This window comes from Cricetulus griseus, chromosome 2 (assembly GCF_003668045.3).
Source record: "Cricetulus griseus strain 17A/GY chromosome 2, alternate assembly CriGri-PICRH-1.0, whole genome shotgun sequence".
Classification (NCBI taxonomy): domain Eukaryota; kingdom Metazoa; phylum Chordata; class Mammalia; order Rodentia; family Cricetidae; genus Cricetulus; species Cricetulus griseus.
In genome coordinates this window covers 412,782,189-412,803,745 of record NC_048595.1, presented here as the reverse complement: position 1 = coordinate 412,803,745, position 21,557 = coordinate 412,782,189, and the positions used below count along the sequence as shown (strand labels likewise).

Genomic DNA, 21,557 nt, shown 5'->3' with positions numbered 1-21,557 from the left:
CAAGAGGATTACAACCCCAGAGTTCGCTCCCTAAAGGTAAACCTAGGTCCTAGCTCCTTAAGAAGTTTGTGGAGATCCTGCCTTAAGGCAGTAAGGCAGAGCCAGATAGAGCAAGACACCCCATAGCCTGCTTTGACCTCAACATGGGTGCATGGGTGTGCACAAAAACCCTTGTTTCCTAGGCACATCACTGCTGTGGTTTATAATACTGATAAATCAAGATCATGATATGTATTTATTTTTTTAAAAGTTTATTTTTTATTTAAATTTCTTAATTACTACTTGTATTTACATATCCATCCTCCCCAACCCATCCCCCAACTCCTCCCACCCCCAATGCCCCCAATGCCCTACACCAGGGACCTTCAAAGTCTGTCATATCATTTGGTGGAGGGCCTAGGCCCTTCTTGCTGTAAGTTTTATTTTTTAAATTACACTGGCACTCAGAGGTTAAGAGACCGGCTGCTCTTCCAGAGGTCTTGAATTCAATTCCCAGCAACCAGTTGGTGGCTCACAACCATCTATAATGAGATCTGGTGCCATCTTCTGACAGCTACATACATCAGCAGGATACTGTATGCATAGTAATCTTTAAAAAAGGGGCTGAAGAGATGGCTCAGTGGGTAAGAGTACTGCAACTGTCTTTGACTCCAGCACTTGAGAGGCAAGGGCATTTGGATTTCATGATCAAGGCCAACCTTGTCTACATGGGCAGTGGCAGGCCAGCAAGGGCTGAAGAGTGATACCCTGTCTCAAAAAAGTTCAGCCTACAGGACCAACATGGGAGGAAAGAATTGGCTTTCACATGTACACTAATGGGGCACACAAGCATGTACATGAGTGCAGGCATGTAACATGTGCACAAGCTCACAATGTAAAAAGCCATAGACCCAGCCTTGGAATTGCCATCAAGTGGGGAAACAGTCTTCTAGAGACTGAGCCCTTAAATCTATGGATTTCATGGTAATTTCCAGGTGTAGTAAATCACCATTACTATGACATTGAGTAGAACTGTGAGAAACCCCTACATTTTACCCTGTGTGGGTATGCTAGACAAGTGCTCTGCCACTTGGTGTGCTCTCCAGCCAACTTATTTTTAAATGGGTAATGACATGGATTTTTCTTAGGACACCTCAATATACAACTGGAATCCACTACACAACCATGAACATTCATAAGTCTCATAAACTTTTACTTCCTTGTGATAATCCAAGGAATTCTGAAGCTTTTTCCTTGCACCTTTCCTAGATGCAGCACTCATACCTAACAGACAAGGCTCCCTTGCTAGGCTACAGCCTGCCAATTACACCAAGATGGCCAATGATGGGGGATGTCCTGCATGCTGTTAATGTTTCTCTTATTGGTCGATGAATAAATTCTGATTGGCTGGTAGACAGGCAGGAAGCATAGGCAGGGCTACCAGACTAGTAAAAGGCTGGGAAGAGGAAGGCAACGAGGAACTGCCAAAGGAATAACATTCTGGAGCACTATGAGTAAACCACAGACTCATGGCAATATATAGTTTAATCGAAATGGATTAATAATTAAGAGAGCCAATTAAGAAGCCTGTGCCATCAGCCAAATGGTTTATAATATTTGGGACTAAATGGCTGCTGGACCAGACAGGAAACTCCATTCATAGGCCAAGAGTTAATAATCCATTATAGTTCACATTTTCTCAAGAAAAAGCCAATTCTGTACTAAGATGTTTCCAGTCAAAAGCACAAGATTTTTCCAGGTTGTTTAAACCACACCCACTGAAAATCTTTATTCCTCCCCACCTCCACCCCTTTTAGACAAACCATGTAGGCCTGGCTGGCCTGGACTCAGATACACCTGCCACTTTCTCCTGAGTGCTTGGTTAATAGCATGTGTCTCCATGCTCATGGTATTTCTAGTATTTTAAATCTTAAGTTTAAATAAAAAAACAATCTTATTTTGCATACCGATCCCAGTTCCCTCTCCCTCCTGTCCTATGTTCCCCACCAACTCCCCATCCCACTCTCCACTCCCCAGGGAGGGTGAGGCCTCCCACAGGGGATCATCGAAGTCTATCGTATCCTTAGTATTTTAAAACTTAAGGCCTCAGGTTGAATAGAAAAAGCATTTCAGATTGATAAGACTAACACTGAACACATATGCTTGCACACACACACACAAATCCTAACAAAGCAATTGAAGACTTTTCATGATTGCTTACTTTACATAGCACCTGAGGAAGAAATAATTCAGTAACATATACTCAAACTTTGGCTTGTTCAACTCAACCAACCAAATTTCTGGCCTCCAGTTGGGAGAAGTGTTTTAGAAGGACTTAAGGTGTGCACCTGGAGGTAGGTAGGCTCTGAGGTTTCAAAAGCCCATGCCATTTCCAGTGTGTCTACCTCCTGGTTGTCTCAACATGTAAGCTCTCAGCTGTTCCAGTGTCATGCATGCATGCATACCTGTCTACCAGCCATACGACAGCCTCAATGGTCTCAGATTCTAAACCTCTGCAACTGTGAGCTGATGGGGGAATGTCTTTCTGTATGCTTCTCTTATTGGTTGATGAATAAAACACTGTTGGTCAATAGAGGCAGGAACATACGTAGGACTAGAGTAGAATTCTGGGAAATGTAGGCAGAGAGGCACCGCAATGCAATGTCATGTAGAGACTGAGAAGATGTGCCAGGCGTTCATTCTCTGGTAAGATAAGGTCATGTAGGAATACATAGTAGTTATGGGTTAATAATTAAGAGAGCCAGCCAATCAAAGCCCTAGCCAACAGTTTTATAATTAATATAGTCTGTGTTCATTTGGGGCAAGGCAGCTATGGGACCAGGCTGGAAAGAAAAACCAGCAACAGGGAGCCCCCAGATCAAATGCTTATATATAGATATAAATCCATTGCCCTGGACATAGTGTTTTGTCACAGCAATAGAGTAAGACAGCTAGTAAAATTCAAAAGCTGCTTTTCTGGCACTGTTCACAATTTGAAATTTTTACACATTAGAAGGAACTTAGGTGATTCAATGATAAATCTACCATCAGGTTTTAGGCCTGTTTGATGCTGGGTGTGGTAAATGCATGTTTGATCCCAGCACTAGGGAGGAAGAGGCAGAGTTCAGGCCAGCCAGGACTAGCCTCAAACTTGCCTCAAACAAGTCTTTTTCTCCAATCTACAAAGCCCCGAGGCCAAGGGGGAAAAGGTATAGATTACAGTTGGGAGGGGATTCATAGATCATGAATTGCCCCTTACAGGCCTAGAACAACTACACAGGTGGCTAAGGCAGGAGGATTGAAAGTGCACATACAGCTAGGTGTTGGTGGCGCACGCCTTTAATCCCAGCACTCGGGAGGCAGAGTCAAGCGGAACTCTGTGAGTTTGAGGTCTCCAGAGCGAGTGCCAGGACAGGCTCCAAAGCTACCTGTTTCAGGAAAAGAAACTGTTTCGGGAAAAGAAAAAGAAAAAAAGAAAGTGCACATACAGCCTGCCTGACAGGAGTTCAAAGCTAACCTGAGTATCTTAATGAAACCATCGCACAAACACTTTATCAATGGTTAAGTTCATTCTTTGAGGATATATAAAAAACACTCTTACTCATTTCATGTATAAAGCACAGACACAGTATATAGTGTATCTATATTAAAATTTATTGGGGTGCTATTGGGGAAAAGGGTTCTGGGAAGTTCTGATAATGGAAAAGCTTGTACACTGCTATAAGTTAACCTCTTGGTCACATGCATTTCCCGTCACCACCATCAATATGCCAAATAAAATATGTGGCATTTTGGTATGTAGAGATTTTATAAGAACAGTATTTCTAGGACAATAAAATCCTAGTAAGGTGACACTTATCAGTTCTAAATACACAGTATAGTATCCGGGAGACTAAAAGCCTTAGAAACGGACACCAAGTTAGGAAGTCAACCAACAGTTGCCTATCATGATTAAAAGCACAGTTTTAACATCTCTAGTAGGAATTACATATTGGAGGCCATAGTTTGGCATTTAAATTCAAAATGAGAATAATTTTATAAATTGCTCCCTTTCTTTACATTATATTCACAGGTGCCTTACCCATTTTACTATTATAATAATTAAACACTACTGTGTACGAAGGGAAATATCTATGATCAAAGATCATTTGTAGTTCTGGAAGACGCCACACTCTTTCACTATACACAGTATATATTAAACAGGGTGGGTTTTGAATGGCGGTAACATGCAAGGATCTGGTTGTAGAAATGGCAATGTAGTTTCAGCTACATTGGGATCTGTGAGGAGGTGGAAGCATGGATTGTTAATGCTTACACAGTAGACACCCGAAAGCACAACATACAGCACACCACTAGGAGCAATGGCATTTATGGGGGGTGAGAGTGGGGATAAAAAAAAGACTGATCTATAAAACCTAAATGTAAGGATGGACTTTATTTAAAAAAAATTTCTTTTTAGGACCACAAATTACAAAGGAAAAGCAGATCACTACACAGAATCTAATGAGTACATTTGCCTGTGCATAAAACTTTATCAAAGTCATTCATTTTACAAATTCACCCCACCCATCAATGTTTTTGCTATAATGCTCTCAAGGCTACTAAACGTTTATTTCAAATTATATTACATGTTATTCTCTCAAGATAAGCTTTAAATACCAAATCATTGGCTTCTAAGAATGGCACCTTCAAAATGGGCAATTTCCACTCAGTCTCTGGTGGCATTATTCTAGACTATTTTCTTTTATCAATTAAGAAACTCTTAAAATGTTCACTTTTAGCCTTTCCAAAAAGGTGGCTACATTTTCCTCCTACCAACTACAAATGGATAGCAAAAAGAAAAGCAATGAAAAGGGCAGCTATTAAAATAAATGGATTAATCATTTAAAGGAAGTATTTGGCTCATGGCAATTAACAAAAAAGGAAAATAATGGCAACTAGGGTATGTTACTAGGTGTTTGAATATAGTAAAACGAAGCCAGGCCTATATAACAAGTGAGAGACGGCTATAACTGCTCGTGACCTGCACAACAGGAAATGGAGTTGTGTTTAGATCCTGTTAGAACATGCTCACCCGAAACACTCCCAACAATCTCACGGGTTAGTGACTCACAGTCCTCTGGGAACCCTTTCCTCACAGTCTAGCTGTGTCCTGAGTAGAATGTTTGTATGAAGAGTATCTACTTTATCCACCTGGAAAGATAAAAATGAACACACAACTTTCTAGGAATAAGCTCAGTTTTCTTCTTCCTACCTCTGCCATGTGTGAGTTCTCAACTCAAGTTTGCTCTCCAGAGAGCAAACAACATCTGGGGTTAAAAATACAATAAAATGCACACATATAACCAATGGTCCAAACACTCCAGATTCATGTTATAGATTCAATTGTCTACAGGATTTTCACTTATGAACAGGGCTCTGGACATACTAAATTATCACACAAATCATTGCCTTTTGAGATTTTGGATACTTTTACAGTTTAATTTGCAAACAGAATTTTTTGTAACAAATTATTTTTAACCAAATCATATCTTGAAAACTGTTTATATAGAAAACCCAGGGAATAAAGTTAACTGCTCATTGCGGAAGGCCTTACATCACATTATTACAGTAGAAAATCCAGGAGGTAGAAGGTAACTGACAAACCAATGCGACATCAGATTCAGTTCTACAGCCCCTGCAGCTTCTTACACATGGCTTCAGAAACCACACCCACAGTTTCCAGGAACCATAAAAACAGTTAAAATAAAAATTGCCATGAAAGCCCTTATATCATGCTTGATATAGGGAGGTAGGAAGATGTAAGAACCAGGACACATGAGACATGACATTTTATCTACAACTCCTGTTTGCTTTACTGAGGATGTTGTTTCAAAATTCAGTCACCTTCTTCACCTTCAGACTCCGATTCTAGGAAAGATTTTGAGAAACAGTCAAAGGTCATTTCAAGCTTTATACTAATATCAACTAAAAACAACTACACATTTGCCAATCTCAAAAAATTTCAATTTCCCTACTGTTTAGTGTAAGACCCTACCCATGATGGGGTCAGAAAGCTCATGGGAAGCCCACGGCAAGTCCAATAAGATCATGGTAGCCCATGGTAAGAGCACAATAAGCCCATGGTAAGATCTAACCCCTGCTTGATCTCTGCTAAAAGTTGTTCCAACATGTGGAGATCACACCCATACATTAAATAAAACACAATAAAACCCTAAAAATATTATAATGATTCAAGTCTAATTTCCCTTCTTGGCTTAAAAAGAGATGACCATGGGTAACACAATGAACAGAAAATCTCCCCAGATATGGAATGGCAACAAGATGGAAGAAACTTGTGTGGAGATTTATCAGTGTCACATTAAAACCAATTTCCAGTAGGTGAACTATACCTGCAATCCTAGCAGAGGCAAGGGAACAGTTACCAGTTATAAGTACAAAGCCATTTAGGGCTAGACCATCAAGTCTTGTCTAAAACATCAACAAAAACCAAATGCTACAACCCCAACTTCCACGAAATCCACACAGAGGAAGACTTACCCTCTTCAGCATTTTTGAGCCATTCTACAAACTTCTTCATCTGCTCAAGGAAGACACTTTTCCCTTTTGCAACATGTGCATCTTTATACCACTTCAGAATGGGCTCTTCACTCAGGACTTCAGCTACAAACAATGTCATTTATATTAGAAATTTGAACATAATCTTTCTACCACATAAGGTACAAATGCCTACTTGGCACTTGAGTAGTTGTTCTGTGGGGATAAGATGGGAGTGGGGAGAGATAGATTCTTACTTGTGGATTTATTTAATTTGTAAACAAGCTTCACAGATGTACTAAGTAAAAATACACAATTCTGCTGGGTGTAAGGAATCACACCTTTGATCCCAGCACTATACTTGGGAGGCAGAGGCAAGTGGATCTTTCTCTAAGTTCCAGGCCAGTCAACACAAAGGTGAGAGCCTGTCTCAAACACAAACAGAACCACAACCCTCAATTTAAGCACAGATGGTTTTACTTTGTGACTATGGGGTGCTCACGTCCAGACACTCCTTACTTCACAAGACTGAAGATTTACCTTTATAAAAAAGCACCACTATTTTCTGGAAGGCTTTCATGAAGTGAATGTTGTCATAGCAGTACTCCTGAATCTTCAGTAACAGGGTCAGCTCAGACTGACCCTGGGTAGTAAAGGCAGCGAGCAGAGGGCTGTATTGCTTTTAAAAGAACAAATGGCTTACTAATTACAATGGTCATCCTTTACAAAATTCCCACAATACAGAACATAGCTCATTGTTACCACAGTGAATTATAATCAGTTCATTGAAAATCAGGAATACAAAATAGTAAAGCAGAAAAATCTACTAAGCTCCATTCAGGTAAGTATACTTCAGTGGGGGTAAGAAAAAACCTCCCATTTTCCCTCAGCAGTACCAAGTCCCAGGCTTAAATTACTTTTAAACATTATTATTTTTAATATATGAACCAGATAAAGCCAACTCAGTCTTAAAAGCATTATCAACACTAATTTCTGCTTACTGGTAGATTATTCCCAGCATCACAAATGTGGTAAATCCTTTAGACCAGTGGTTCTCAATTCTCCTAATGCTGTGACCCTTTAATACAGTTCCCCCATGTTGTGGTGACCCCAACCATAAAACTATGTGTTACTACTTCATAACTGTAATTTTGCTACTGTTATGATCATCTTAGGTGACCTCTGTGAAAGGGTCATGACCCACAGGTTGAGAACTGTCTTAGACAAACACCCACTGACAGTCCCCACGTCCCACCTGAGTGTGACAGTTTGCTCTACCAAGGAACAACCCCACTACCTTCAAGTGCTTGATGGCTTGTTCTGCTACAAGCTCCTCTTTTTTGTTCCATTCCACGGTGCTCATCACACTTGACCAGACTATCCCAATGACAACTGGTTCTGGGATATTATTTTTTTTCATTTCTTCCTTGACATACAAAATTATCTGCAAAATAATGCAAACTTAGTAACAGAAGCTATTTTTATTATAAACATACTTTACACATCAAACTAGACATTTTATAAAAAGTAAACATCAAATTTACACATATTACAAAAGCATAAAAAAGCCTATTAAGGGGCAGGAGAAATGGCTCAGTGGTTAAAAGCACAGGTTGTTCTTCCAGAGGACCCAGGTTCAATTCCCAGCACCTACACGGCAGCTCACAACTGTCTGTAACTCCAGTTCCAAGGGACTTGACACCCACCACAAAACACCAATGCACATAAAAGTAAGTAAGATTAAAAAATAAAAAATTTAAAAGCCTTTCCAGCCAGGCACCATGGTGCATGCCTTTAACCCCAGCAACTCCCTGAGGCAGAGGGAGGTGGATCTCTGAATTTGAGGTCAACGTGGCCTATAATTCCAGGCTAGTCAGGTATGTATGGTGAGCCCATGCCTAAATAAGCAAGCAAGCAAAGTTTTTCCATGAAACTGGCAACAAATTCCATCAGTACCACATGCAAGCAGAAAACCACTGCCACAGGACAGAACCTTGAGATTTAATATACAAGCTGGCTCGGGCAGGTAAAATGGCTCAGCAAATACATAAGGTACCTGCAACCAAGCCTGACAACACAAGATTGATTCCCTGGCCCCAAAGGGTAGGAGATCTGTGTACAAATGCACATTCTCCATCTCTAAATAAATGTAAAAATGATACCACCACCACCACCACCACCACCACCACCACCACCACCACCACCACCACCACCACCAAACTGGCTCCGAATGAAAAATGTCTGCCCCTGGCCTGTACGCTACAAAATCTTCAAACTTATTATACCTGGGCAATGAGTAATACAAATTCTAACTCCAGTTCCAAGGACAATGAGCCCTCCTCTTTTGACCACTCGAGCACCAGGCACTCACACATGCGGCACACAGCCATGTATGCAAGTGAAACAGACACATGCATTAAAGAAAAAATGGTTTACACAGAGCAGCTTACATCCTTGAAGGGATCCCCACGGGACATCTGCTCCTGAAGCTCCTTCTGGAGTTCTTTCCGCGCCCCGATGGTCTGCTGGTTGCGGACGTATTCCGAAAGCTCTTTCAAGCCTGCCTCAGTGAAATACTTGGTGAAGTGCTCCACACTTTGCTTATTGGCAGGGAACAGCTCCTGAAAGAACAATTGGTTAGGTGGTCTTCCCACCAAATGAAAGAAGGGTTTTCAGACTAAAAGCCAGGAAGCTTTTATCACCACAGAATGGAATGGGTTGGGAGGAATGGGAGGAAAGGTACGAACCATCAGTCTGTTGTCCATGCTGACTTTCCGGAGACTTGCAGCCACTGCATTGATGTCTTTTTCATTTATCCATGATTTAAAGAGCTTTACAGCAAATGCTGCTGAAACCCCTGTAAAGGAAAGAAGCTTATCTAATAGAAGTACCTACTCAAGTCCATCCAAACCCTCTACTTCCCTGTGCCAATGTGACCATTTCACAGCAAGCCCTATATAGTCTGCCACTTGCTAATCTTAAATTACTGATCCAATCACAGTTGAGAATGTATGTGCTAACCAGTGCTATTCTAAGTATTAAAGGGACCACACATTCCCAGCAAGGTAGGCATTTAAGAAAAGGACAGCAGGGGTTGGGGTCTAAGGCTCAGTTGGTAGAGCACTTGCCTTAACTCCTGGGTTCCCTCAATTGACAGAAGTCTCTGGGTTCCTTTGGATTTCTCATTTTAGTACATATAATCCTAGGTGCTTCAACCTGGATATGTGTGTACTCTAAAGACATACCCCAAACTTGAACACTAAAGATATGAATCAAGTGCCCACTAAATTGAAATGCTTAAAAATTTTTTTAAAGGGGCTGGATAGACAGCAGGTTGGTTCAATGGTTAAGAGGACTTGAGTTCAGATCCCAGCACCTGCTTATTTTATAGTCTCCTGTAACTCTAGTTCCTGGAAACCCAACTTTCTCTTCTGGCTATCCAAGATTCCTACATGCATGTGCTGTACATAAACTCTAAAACAAATCCTAAAAAAAAATTTGAGATAAGTTTTGTTATGTTGTTTATTCTGATACCAAATTCCCAATCTTCCCACCTCAGCCTCCAAAATGATGGAATTCAGGTTTGCACAACCATGCCTGGTTCTGAGAACTCTCTAGAGGCTCATAGGTGCCTGGGAGATACTTAAGTTGGTAAGACATGCACTTTGCAAACATGAGGACAGGAGTTAACTTCCAGAACTCCTGTTGAAGGAGGAAGAAAGGCCAAGCTTGATAGTGTCACATGTAATCCCAGCACTAGGGACATGGAAACAGTGACTCCCTCCGGTCCAGTGACCAGCCAGCCTAACCTACTTAGTGAGTTGCAGCATGCAGAATGTCCACAGACACCCAGCACATACACACACAAACAGTAAACCATGCTTTTATATCAGTTCAAGCTAATTACCTTCTTTAACCAAATTCTCATTATAAAGGCTGTTAAGAATGGATGCATTAAGTGTTCCATTAGCCAGAAGAACCCCAGTCAACATAGCGAGCTTGTTCCTCTCCGACTCTGAAAATCCCTTTAGGAAGAGCAATAACTGTAAAAGTAAAAAATTAGGGTTAAAAAGAGCACTTGCATTACTGCTAAAAGCATAAAACAAACCATAAGCAGCTCTGAGGTCCAAACATTAATGTTTTTATCTCCATTCTAAGACTCATTAACCTAGTGGTCTTGGGCAAATTACTTCATATCTGTATCTTGGTTTCATTACATATTAAATATGAACAATAAAACTCACCCTACAAGGTTTTTTTATTAGTACTAAAGAGTTAGAACAGAGCCCGATATTCAACATTTAATTTTGTCAGTTTTTTGCTGCTGCATCCATTTATGAAGATTTGGCATCAGAACTCAAATACACGTAATCTCTCACGCATCTTATGCTCTGGCCCTTTCTCTTTCCAAATAATCCCTAGATTTTTAACTGCCATTTGTTTTAACACAACACTGACAATGTGTGAGTTTCAAGTATTTCAGCAAACTAAGTGATATACACTCCCCAAACTATACTTCAATAGTAGCCTCCTAACATCTAAAACAAGAAGTGGTTGAATTGGAACTTAACACTTCCATATCTGCTCCTTTCCCTTTCTAATCTGGGGCTACAGACTGAATGCTTGGTCTTGCATATGCTAAGTACATACCATACCCAACTCCTTCTCATACCTTTTTAACTTCATCTTCAAAACCTTTCTCCAGGTACTTGTAGCGCCTTATTAACTTGTTAAAAACCTAGAAGATCAAAGTCAGTTTTAGAACTGAAAAAGAGGACTCTCCATTGGATAATCTCACCACATATTGAAAATATAAACATTTAATAGCCACTTCTTAATAACTTTATCACTTTATGTTAAATAAAGACTAGTTAGTTATTGCTCAAGATCCTAAAACACAGCTCTATTTTTCCTAGACATAGACACCAAATCCCAGGTTAGGTACATTAAATTCTTTGCTTACAAAAAGTAAAAATTTAACTATGAAGCTAAATATGGTGACAGAGCTTTCAGCCCTGGGAAAGCTAAGGCATGAGGGTTACAAAGTGGAGTCCCAGCCTGAATCAATAAACTCATTTTTTATTTCAAAATGAAAAGAATGTCTACAGAATGGCTCAATATAGCAATCATAATAGAAAACTAACTTTTCTTAGCTTTTTTTGGTCACAGTCTCCCTGTAGGTAGCATAAGTCAGTCTGCCTCAACTCTTGAGATTTTTTTAGGGTCAGTTTCCTGAGTATGGGATTACAGGCATGGATTACTACATCCAGCTTAGTATCTTCTTTGTGTGGAGGTGGGATAGGGAACTCAGACAGACATTCATGTAGTCTAGGCTGGCAGTGAACATACGGTACCCACGGATGACCTTGAATTCCCCATCTTCCTATCTCAATTTCTCAAGTGCTGGGGTTATAGAGATGTGATACCCAACATAGCTTATTGCCCCCCTTTTTTGGGGGGTCTTTTTTGAGACGGGGTTTCTCTGTGTAGCCCTGGCTGTCCTGGAACTTGCTCTGTAGACCAGGCTGGCCTCGAACTCAGAGATTTACCTGTCTTTGCCTCCAGAGTGTTGGAATTAAAGGTGTGTGCCACCACTGCCCATCTGCGTACTGCCTTTGTTAAAGAGAATAATTCCAGAGATACAAATCTAGGGGCTGGAGAGTTAACTTGGTGATTAAGAGTATTCACTGCTGTTTCAGAAATTTGGTTCCCAGAACAATGGACAAGCTCACAACTGCCTGTTACTATGGATTCAGAAGATCTGAAGGCGCTGGTCTTCAAGGACACCTGCAGTCGGGGGCACACCCACAGTAATTGTTTTTTCTCCCCAAAAGACCGAAAAGAGCAAAAGCTGGGCTTGCTGAGGAAGAGAGATCTCTTAGTTTTATGGTAGCGAAGGCTACATACTGAGACATTGTCTCGAAGAAAAAAACAAAAGAACAAAAAGAACCCCCCCCCAAAAAAACAAAATCAAACAAACAAAACCCCCAAACCACAGCAGATTAATTTTTTTATATTATTCTGAAGTTTATATTATTCTGAATATCCCTTGGACACTCCCCAGATGGTTGGTAGGTATGATGGACAGTTTCGCTTACCTGAGCAAATGCTTGCATGGTCTCTAGGTCTTCTTGTGCTGCAAACACACAGACACGTGTGCGCATCACGTCATCTGCCAGTGTACCCCCTGGGGCTAAGAAATATTTACCAGTAAATTTGCAGTCACTGTTATCTTAAATGAGTGACCATTTCAGCTACCTACTAATAAGGATTTCCAATGTAAAATAAAATAGTAACACTCTAAGATGAATTAAAATCCAAATGGTCAGATGGCTCAGTATGTACAAATGAGTAATTTGCACAGCAATCAAGAACCCCCACCCAAAGAGATTCAGTGAGTAAAGGTGTTTGCTACCAAGTCTTCGGGAACCTAATATTTACTATGTATGCCTACATACACACACGCATATACAAAATAAACATAAACATGTCTAGTGAAATAAACTCAATGAATCAACCATTTAGTAGTGCCCAACAGGTCAAGTAGAAGTGTTCAGATCTGGTTTTGATTATATTTAACTTTCTACACAGAAAGTAACTCCTTTTAAATTTCCAAGGAGGCTGCATTGTACCTTTAAGGAAGGATCTTGCCACTTAGCCCAGGCTGGCCTGGAACTCATAATTCTACTGAATACTTATAATGCCACCACAACTGGTTCAAAAATCCCATTTTTCATATTATAACTATGAAGAAGGCAAGTTAAGAGATATTCCCTATTCAAGGCTAGCCTGAGCTATATCCAAGTGAAACCTTATCTTAAAAAAGAGAAGTAGTTGGGTATCTGAAATTTGCAGGGTATAGACCAAGTAGGACTGTGTTAAAAATAAGCATTAAAGTTGTACAATAGATCAGATATTCATTATACTATTCTCTTTACTTTTGAAAGTTTTTTGCCTTCTGCGGTGGCCCAAGCCTCTAATCCTAGTACTTAGAAGCCACAAGAATCCTTAGCAATGTATCAAGTTCAGGGCCAGTCAGGGTTACATAAATGAGAACATGTCTCCAAAACAAAGGGAAAAAAACAGAAAAAGTTTGGCCAACCCAATCTATATGGTGACCTCCATGCCAGCCAGGGTTATATAGGGAAACCATCCCTATGCTGGAGTTTGCTCGATGGCTAAGTGCACCAGCTCCATCCCTAGTACCCACATGGCAGTCCAGGGAAAGACATGCAAGCAAAATACTAATGTACACAAATAAAAATAAAAACAAAACACAATATAACCAAAACACATCCCTCTTGTTGAGCTTGTCAAAAGCTCACATTCTGGCTTTTCAATTATCTCTATATTTCACTTCTCTTAATTACACCCACAAAACCCAGATACTTACCCAGCATTCCACCAGCCACCAGAATGTCAAAGAGTGTTTCTGCATAGCGGCGGTAGTCAAGTTTTGCTCCAGAAGCATCAAGAAACTTAGCTACTGCTTCCAAATCAGCACCAGTTTCAGTTAAGCCTTGAACAATACAGTCTTGAAACTGAGTAGGGTCAAACCTCTCTTTTTCATCTGGAGGGAGGAAAACAAAAAAGTTATTGAAGATGGTACAACCAGCACCTTATAAAGTAAGACCATCTACTGAGTTTTGTTTAATTTAATAGCTGGAAAAAGGCAAGTACCCAAGACTTGGAACAAGTAGGCTTGACAGGAGAAACATTAGTTTAGACACCTCAGTGTCCCTCCTGCAAGTTCAAGGCAGGATGACCTACCTGGTCAATACCATGTGGCTACTCCAATTCTGTAAGCTGAAGTGCTGGGCTTCCTGCTCCCACTGTCACCAAACTGCTCTAATGAACACTAATCTATACCAGCCATTGGTGGTACAAGCCTTTTATTCCAGCACTAGGAAGGTAGAGGCAGGTGGACCTGAGTTCCAGGCCAGCCTGTTCTATCTAGTGAGATCCCGTCTGAAAAACAAATAAAAACAAAACCCCTTAAACCTTTCTCTGAAAATTTGCACTCAAGTTCCCCGTCCCCAGGGTTATAGTTATCTGCCTAAACTTGCACTTCCATGTGCTACAGAACTGAGTACAGAGCTTTATTAGGTTGATACAGTGTCTTCCTAACTGGTATCCATTTTATTAAGACATTCTCTCACTGGATCTAGAGCTCACTGATTTGGCTAGACTGGCTGGGATCCACTGGCCTCTGCCTCTCCACGCTGAATCACAAACATGAGCTGCTATGCCTGGCTTTTATGTGGCTAACAGGGATCAAATGCAAGTCTTCATGCTTGTGAGGCAAGCACTATACTCAGCTCTTCAGTCCCTTTTTTGTTTGTTTTTGAGACAGGGTCTCATTTGCCTCAGGGTAGCCTATAACTCACTATGACTTTCAATTTATGATCCTTCAGCTTCCATATCAGCTCTGGAACAGATCCTAGGGCTCTATACATGCTAGACAAGCACTCTAACAAACTACATCTTTTTCTTTTGTTTTTTCCTGAGACAGGGTCTCTACTAGCCCTGGATGTCCTAGAACCCACTATGTAGACCAGCCTGGCCTTGAACTCAGAGACCTGCCTGTCTGTACCTTCAGAGTACTAGGATTAAAGGTGTGTGTCACCATTGCCTGGCTGTTTTGTGTTTTTTTTTTTTTTTTTTTTTTTTTTTTTTGAGACAAGGTTTTACTATGTAGCTGTATGTATGACCATATCACTCTTATCCAGAAGGGAAATCAGAGAATTATATAACTGGAAGACTATATTGTCTAGTAGCTCAGAGCATGTGCCCTTAAGTCAAAACACCTGATTGTTGGGCTGGGCATGGTGACACACACCTTTAATCCCAGCACTTGAGAGGCAAAGGCAGGATATATGAGCTTGAGGCTAGCCTGGTCTACACAGTGAGTTCCAGAGGTCCTACCTCAACAAACAAAACCCACAGTAATGAAACCCTAGTTCCCCCTATATCCTGTGCATCTATGCAACTAGTCACTTTCCTCTTTTAAATAGTAAATGCCTACGAGGATGTATGTTTACCACGTGTGTGCCTGGACTCTGAGGAGGCCAGAAGTGGGTACTGTATCCCTGATATTGGAGATACAGGCAGATGTGAGCTGCCTGGTGTGGATGCTGGGACTCAAACCCAGATACTCTGCAAGAACATCAACTGCTCTTAATTGCTGAAGCATCTCTTCCAGGAACAAACAAGCCATTTTCAGTACCTATAAATCTTACAAAGTAACATGTACCTCATAGTTTCTGTGGTTACTAAATACAAGGCAGCAGCACACAGCCTTTACTGAATTATCTAATCCTCACATTCTCTAGGGCTTCACATGATAGGCAAGTGCTCTGCCACTGATGGGCACCCCAGCCCTTTGTCTTGCTTTGTCAATTTATGTTACATGATGATATTTGAATTTTCACTTTTGTCAGCTGAAGCCAGACAATACTTGATTTCTTTACACACAACTAGAGAGAAATTATTTTTTCAAAGATTTAATTTTACTAAAAGTCCTGTTTTCAAAACTCCCTTAAGTCAAAGCAAACACATATTTATACCCTGAACCAGGAGGCCAGGAGATTCTTTTTTTGGTTTGTTTTTACTTTTGGGGGGGGGGGGCTTAAAGACACTCCATTATGCCACACTATACCAAGCATAAAAGACCTTTACCTGGATTTAAGGAAGTGACACTTCCCAGATGCTAATGATAAAAGTTACTTGTTACTATAATTATATCAAGATGATGCCAGGAATCCACGGAACACACAGAATACATACTTTTCTTCTTCTTCTTCATTATTATTATTGTTTGTTTTTTCCAGACAGGGTTTCTCTGTGGCTTTGGAGGCTGTCCTGGAACTTGCTCTGGTAGACCAGGCTGGTCTCGGACTCACAAAGATCCGCCTGCCTCCCGAGTGCTGGGATTAAAGACGTGTGCCACCACCACCCCACTGTTTTAGTTTTTTGAGACAGGGTTTTCTGTGTAGCGCTGGCAGTCATGGAACTCGATTTGTAGACCAGGTGTCCTTGAACTCAAGAGATCTGCCTGCCTCTGCCTCCCAAATGCTGGGATTAAAGACAATAGTTCTAGGTTCAATCCCCAAGTTGGATTGCCAGTAGAAGCTCAGGCCTTTAATCCCAGCACTTGGAGGGCACTGGAGGCCAGACTGAGCTACAATCTGAGAACCTTAAAGAAAGAAAATTACAACGTGAACTGTATTCTACAATTTCATAAAATCTGATTTTTCTCCCACACATCTTTTCCAAGACCTAGAGTATGTTAGACAATCTATCAATGAGCTCCCCTTTCATAGATCTCCATAAAATCTTGGTGAAACTACCGATTTAAGGAGTGCCCCCCTTTGTTTTAGCCTTCTTGGTTCAAACAAACTCTGGTACATGCCTTTCATCCCAGGAGGCAGAAGTAGGCAGATCTCTGTGAGTTCAAGGCCAGTTTAGTCTACAAAATGGGTTCCAGGACAGTAGTCAGAGCTGTTACAGAGAAACCATGTCTTAAACAAAGAACCCTATCATCTTAAAAGCACAGCTTTTTCCTTAGCCACTACTTTTCACATTAAAAGGAATACTGATACTTAAAAAGTGAAGACTTAAGAAAACAGTAGAAACAAGTTGTGTCATCTGAAATAGCAATCAACTAGAAACCCAAGTTTCTGTTATTTTCTCTCTTGAAGGTTTAGTAACATGCAGCTGACTGTGAGAGCAACCAAGATACAAAACGTCTGAAAAGTTAAGGGAGATACAAATAATTACCTCTTTTTCTGGTTTTAAAACGCTGGCCTGATAGCGTTGGTTTTTGCTGCTTTTGATTATTCATAAAAGACACCCTAGGGGAAAAAAAAACAAAACAGAAACAGGGTCTTAAAAGCCATCTGTGACAGTAACGTTAAATTCTAAAACAAAGTATCAAACCTTAAGTCAAAATCACAACTCATCAAACCCAAAACACTTTCCGTTCACAGGCAGCAGAGGCAATGCAGGTTAAGTGTCCCTCTACAAGAGCCCCTTAAACGAAATAAGTCCTGGAACTACACCTCGCTATGACATTACACTGTCACCCTGTCTGGTGGCAAATCGCCTACACAAGCCTAACTGCTCAGTCTCTTCTACCCTGCCCTTTGCATCGCCCACTTCTTCTAAGTAGCCAGAACTCAGCGGACTGTCACGGACCGCCACGAGCTAGCTACCTATCCATCCAAGGGAGTCCCTCCTGAACAGGAGCACCGCCCTCACTCCAAAGTGGCGCCTGAGCTTGCACCCTTCCAAGCTGCAAAACCCAGAGCTGGCCGCAAACGCTACAGCCCAAGCCGCCGCCGCAGCCGCCGCCTCCTCCTCCCCGGGGCACGCGTCTCCGCATCCACACCCTTTCCCGTGCCTCCCGCCTCGGAGGGTCCGACTGACGGGCCCCAGCGCGCCGTGGGTCCTTCTCCACTGACCCTGTCGCCTGCGGTGGTGGCCGCCGCGCCGAGCGGACCACAGGCGCCGAGGCGCTGCGCGCCGGGGCCCCCGCCGCCCCGTACATCCGCCCGCCCTCCGCGAAAGCAGCGGCGGAGGCGGCGGCCGGGCGGTGGTGGCGGCGGCTGCGCCCCGCCCGCCGAACCCCCCACGCGTACATCACCCAACAGAGGCCGCGGCGGCTTTGTTACCCAGGCCGGCGGGGCGCACACGGGGCGCGCCGCCACCCCGGCGCCCCGCGGGCCTCGCGCCCGCCCGCCCGCCTGCCCGCCCGCCACAGCGGCGGCCCCGGCCACGAATCCAGGCCCCGGGCTCCGCCGGCCCCACCGAACCGCGCCGCCACCCTCGCTCTCCGCCGGGCCCCGGAGCGCCGCCAACCCCCGGCCCTGCGCCGCACTCGCCTCACCGAATTTAAGGCGAAGAGAAAAGAGCCAGAAATCCCCGAGCTGGCGGCAACTGCGGCGCTGTCTCCTCTGCGACCGGAACTAACGCGAGCAGAAGAGGAGGAAGAGGCGCCACCCCCGCCCGGCGGCCTGCTATCGCGAGATTTCTCCTCTGCGCCAGTTCGCACCCGGCCTGCCGGGGACGCGGGGTGGCAGCCGGGGTACCGACGACCTCGGCGGGGGTAGGACTCTTTAAGCCGCTTTGAAGCCCTAGGCTGCCCGGATTCTCGTACCCGGGAAGCTCATCTGTCTCTCCTCCCCCGCCGCATCCTCCGGCCTCTCCGCCCGGGGCGGGGGTGAAAGGCTGGAGCCGCCCCTCGACCTGGCGCGAGTTGGACCCGTCCGCCCCGTCCCGGGGGTGGGGGGAGCTGGGCGGCGAGCGTAAAGGCCGGGGCCGCGGGAGGGCTCTGTTGGGCCCCGGCAGGTCCCCCACTCTGTCTGCCTGGCCGGGGTCCTCTGCAGCTGGCTGGGCCTCTATGCTCTGCGGGGCCGAGGGCAAGTGTGACCCCTGCCTGCCCCCAAGCCTTACAAGCGGTGCCTGTCCCCAGACTGTGGTGGACTGCGGACTTGTTAAAACAGATTGCGAGGCCCCCCTCCCCGCAGAGTTTGTAATTGGTCCTGCTGCAGGACCCAAGAATGAGCCTTTATCACAGAGTCTCCGAGACGCAGGTATTGCCAGTGGAGAGGGGCCACACTCTGAGGACCTGCAGAAGGTGTATATTCTTGGGGACATCACATAAAACTGCGCCGGCACCCTGTTTGTGCCCTTTTCGTCTGCTTCCTCGATCTCCTACCAGAGAAACCCTGACATCGGGATTTGTCCTTAAAATCACCTTCCCGTCCCAACCTCCCTTTCTTAACCATACATATCGGTAAAAAACCAGTGTGTATTTGTTAATCACCTTCCTAACGCTCTGACCGCTGCCTTCGCCTACAGACTTACACGGAAAATTACTTATTAGAGTTGTTTCCTGAAGTTATAGGAAAATCCTGGCATTCTTAGTCTTTGCCCTCCTTGCCTTGTAATGTTTAGTGTGTTCCAGGTCTTCTTAGAACCTTGCTCTGGGTATTCGGGTCACTCAGTAGCCGACCCCCGTTTCTGTGCCTACACCTTCAATCTTCCTTACTCATACATACAAAGTGCCTGTGTTCTTGGGGACTTAACGTTTACTACATTTAAAGGGGTTTTAGATTCACCTCTAAGTCATTAAGCTGCACTTTCTTGGATCTAGGCACTATCCCTTTCCAAACTGAAGGAATAGGAAGAACCTGACCTCTTGGAGATACTACTGCAGGTAGCCAGTGGGACTGAACTTTGGTGGCACCTGGGAAGTCTGTGGAGCATAGGTGGAAAGTGATGGGAGTCAGGGCATTTCTTTTGAAGTCTTATTTTTCATAGTCTGTGTCATAGACTACCATTTCCCCATATTATTTTTGTTTCTGATTTGTTAAGAGTACAATATTTAACTAAAGAGCTGTGTTTGTATTGTGTGTGAGAGACATTCTCCTAAGCACTTTATTCAGTGTATTGAATTCTTGAGACTGCCTTACGACCTTGACACTATTGTTAGTTTTCTCTTGTTGGGAAAAGAAGGCACCAAGGTCAGTTAACTTGTCCAAGGTCATATAGAACTGTTAGTGGAAGAGCTAGCTCAGTTGGAACCCGGCAGTCTGGCTCCACCAGTATAATGAACTGCCTGGTTAAACGAGAGCTAGAGCCAGAGATGACAAGTTAGGGAGGCCCATAAAACTTGATCTGCATTTGTCAGATCATATCCTGTCTTTGTCTTTTTTTTTAAATTTATTTTTATTTTGTGAGCATTGGTATTTTGCCTACATGTTTGTCTGGAGTTACAGGCAGTTGTGAACTGCCATGTAGGTGCTGGGAATTGAACCCAGGTCCACTGGAAGAGCAGCCAGTGCTCTTAACTGCTCAGCCATCTCTCCAATTGTCCTTACTTTGTATTTTTAAGACATAGTCTTGATATGTTGCCAAGGCTGGCCTTGAACTGGCAATATTCCTACATCAGCTTTTCAGGTGCTAGGCACCAGTCACCAAGCCTAGTTGATTTATGTTTCTGTTCCCCCTAACTCAATGGGGCTTCCTCATAGTACTCTTTCTTTCTTCACACTTCCAGGTGATCTTCCTTAATGTAGCCCACTTTCTTTCTCATTAGTGTTTACATTCCTTCATGCAAGGCCACAGGAATACCATTTTTCCACCTTTACTTCCTATACCATTGATAGCTTTTTATTGAGTCCTTACTCCATCTCAAGCAGTGAACAATCCTTGATACTAAACTAAACTCATACTAAAGTTAAAAGGTTATGTTCATTAAAAACTGAAACATGACTTGGGGGATAACTGTGTGGGTAAAATGTTTTCCACATACTATGAGGACTAAAATTCAAACTTTCAGAGACCACATAGAAGTCGGGTGTTCATGGCAGTCCACCAGTGCAGGGCAAATGGAGGAAGGGAGTCCCTGGAGCAGGGTGGCCAGCCAGCCAAACCACATATTCAAGTTCCATGTTCAATTGAGAGATTCTGCTTTGCCAAGTGTGGTAATACACTCCTTTAATCCCAGTGTTCAGGAGGCACAGGCGGGGTGGTAGCCTATGAGATCCAGGACAACCTGATCTACATAATGAGTTTCAGTCAGCCAGAATTACACAATGAGACCCTGTGACCTTTCAGGAGTAAGAGAGATTGAGATATCTCAGAAAATGAGGTAGAAAATCCAGCCATCCACACCCATGTACATACATACACTCAGGAACATGTACGTATGCAAAACACTAAAACATACTCAAACATTCCCTATTACAGAAACAATCTCGTTTCCTGATTCATATTCTTGGGTGGGAGGGAATATGGTAGGCTAGTGTGGGGAATATTGTTTATAACTATATTCTGGTAGAAAACCTTCCTAGACAACTCAACTCCACCGGTCAGCCAGGATACATTGTGTCTTCCCTTCTCTTGATCGATAGGTTCTTCGGATTCTGTCAAAAATTCTACCTACTATGTCTAGCTTACCTTAGCTGCTGCTTTCCCCAAACCTTCCTGAGTGGTGTTTCGAATGTGAATACATTCCTTGTCAAAATCCTGCCCAC

At 43.0% G+C, this 21,557-nt stretch overlaps 1 protein-coding gene across 2 annotated transcripts; it reads right to left on the bottom strand.

Annotated features, from left to right (window-relative positions):
- Window positions 1–3,612: 3,612 nt before the first annotated feature.
- Bzw1 (basic leucine zipper and W2 domains 1) lies at window positions 3,613–18,554 on the bottom strand. Of its 2 annotated transcripts, XM_027396940.2 has the most exons (12): window positions 18,404–18,554; window positions 17,296–17,369; window positions 13,910–14,086; window positions 12,615–12,709; window positions 11,189–11,254; window positions 10,424–10,559; window positions 9,264–9,373; window positions 8,967–9,137; window positions 7,814–7,960; window positions 7,057–7,195; window positions 6,520–6,642; window positions 3,613–5,889 (listed from the first exon to the last, which is right to left on the bottom strand). In XM_027396940.2, exons 2-12 carry the CDS (start codon window positions 17,357–17,359, stop codon window positions 5,858–5,860), a joined length of 1,260 nt encoding a protein of 419 aa, XP_027252741.1. In that variant the 5' UTR covers window positions 17,360–17,369; window positions 18,404–18,554; the 3' UTR covers window positions 3,613–5,857. The 2 variants fall into 2 exon arrangements, with proteins under 2 accessions (XP_027252741.1, XP_035296848.1); XM_035440957.1 differs by lacking the exons at window positions 12,615–12,709; window positions 17,296–17,369; window positions 18,404–18,554 and having other exon boundaries at window positions 13,910–13,987.
- Between the last annotated feature and the right edge of the window lie 3,003 nt (window positions 18,555–21,557).